The sequence below is a fragment of the Rhamphochromis sp. 'chilingali' genome (assembly GCF_963969265.1).
Source record: "Rhamphochromis sp. 'chilingali' genome assembly, chromosome: 4".
In the NCBI taxonomy this organism is placed as follows: Eukaryota; Metazoa; Chordata; class Actinopteri; order Cichliformes; family Cichlidae; genus Rhamphochromis; species Rhamphochromis sp. 'chilingali'.
In genome coordinates, this window is record NC_137948.1 from 43,990,019 (window position 1) to 43,991,727 (window position 1,709).

The window sequence follows — 1,709 nt, forward strand, 5'->3', positions numbered from 1 at the left end:
TCAGCAGAGACAAAAGGTGAGGCTGAGGAGATGGAAGAAGACAAAGATGAAGGAGTGAGCAGGACGACCCTCGCTGCTATTCGGGCAGGTGACATTGAGGTCACTGTTGGTCCCAGTGGACGTGAACGTCATGAAGCCCAGCTGGTTGGAGGAAATCCGGCTGTTTATCCAGGTCTGGTACTGGGATACTCTGGTGTAGACTCCTGGAAAATTCGGCTCAGCACAACCTTCCCCAAAACTGATGATTCCCGCCTGAATCCAGCGACCGTTCTGCTTGCTCACCGTTGGACCTCCTGAATCCTCCTTTGAGAGCAAAGCTGAGGAGAGGAAACTGTAGAAGGTGAAAATGTGCCAAACACAGGAAACAGCGATCACCTGACAGGAGTCCTTTCCTCCTGTATGTAGCCCGGCACAGATCATGTTGTCAGTGATGTTTCCCACTCCATAGTCACAGTTACACTGTCTGTTTCCTACAACAGGAACCTCCACCTCCATGAGGTTTTGTAGAGAAGGAAGGGACACTGAAGGGGTAAAATAAATATATCAGTTTGTAATAAATGATGTGAGGGATTAAATGCACCTTCAAGCAAAATGATGGCTCCACCAAATGTAAAGTGCAGTCATGTGTGCAAAGATGGAGACATGTGTTTGTCTGCTGGGTTTATAGCTCCCTGCAGAACACAGTCGCCTGGTTAACTTGTGTAGTGTAATGACCTCACTTCACCTCATTGTTTTAGAAGAAGCACAACAGCTGCTGGTTTTAAACGTGCTAAAAAAATAAACGTAACTTCACACAGACATTAGATGGACGTCAACATGTAGTACTGTCTAATACCACTTGGGGGCAGTGTCAGCTACACAGAAAGTATACTTTCTTTCAACCAGGGATCTTTGTGACTCGGTGCAGATTCAGCACTTCCAGACTGGTTAATTCACATAATGATTCTTTCTTGTTTTGAACTCTCGACAGATTTAACCTCATGGAAACATTTTATTGCTCTAAATATTTCTGAGACAGCACACTTGTTTCCTGCATTATAGTCAAATTTCTCTGAAACAGTCAGATGTCTTTATGACCTCCACTCCCTATATCGGCCCAGCCGGTGACCCAGCTGTTAACACCGCTGTAGAAGGTGCTGCTTGAAGCTGCCAGGCAGACGGGAGAAACGTAGTTGGTGAAAGCCACCGGTGAGGAGAGCTGCAGGAGGCAGATGTCGTTGTCATTGGTATCAGAGTTGTAGTTTGGATGGATGATGATCTGTGTCACTGTCTTAGACGCTGACGGCCTAGATTCACAGTCAGGCCACTCAGTTTGGTGCTGAGATCATCATGAGACACAAACAGTACACAGTTATTCTGATTGTTATCAACATGAAACGATATAATGTTCGACTTCCTGTTTACCACATTTTTTAAAGCCTGTTCAAATCAAATCAAATCACTTTTATTGTCACATCACATGTGCAGGTACATTGGTACAGTACATGTGAGTGAAATTCTTGTGTGCGAGCTTCACAAGCAACAGAGTTGTGCAAAATACAATAATGTAAACAAGCAAAATACAAGAATGGCTACATCTGAAACTAATAAATATATGTACAATATATAATAGTATATGCATTTCTGGATGTGTATACTAAATATTTTTCTACGTGTGTGTGTGTGTGTGTGTGTGTGTGTACACATATTTTACAAATTAAATAGAGTAA

At 43.1% G+C, this 1,709-nt stretch overlaps 1 protein-coding gene across 1 annotated transcript; it reads right to left on the reverse strand.

Annotated features, from left to right (window-relative positions):
* Positions 1–1,409, reverse strand: LOC308395051 (tryptase-like; the record flags this gene model as incomplete). Its single annotated transcript, XM_080879701.1, has 3 exons — positions 1–521; positions 1,078–1,286; positions 1,405–1,409. The coding sequence occupies 3 exons, from the start codon at positions 1,407–1,409 to the stop codon at positions 1–3; spliced, it is 735 nt and encodes a 244-aa protein (XP_080735827.1).
* Positions 1,410–1,709: the final 300 nt, after the last annotated feature.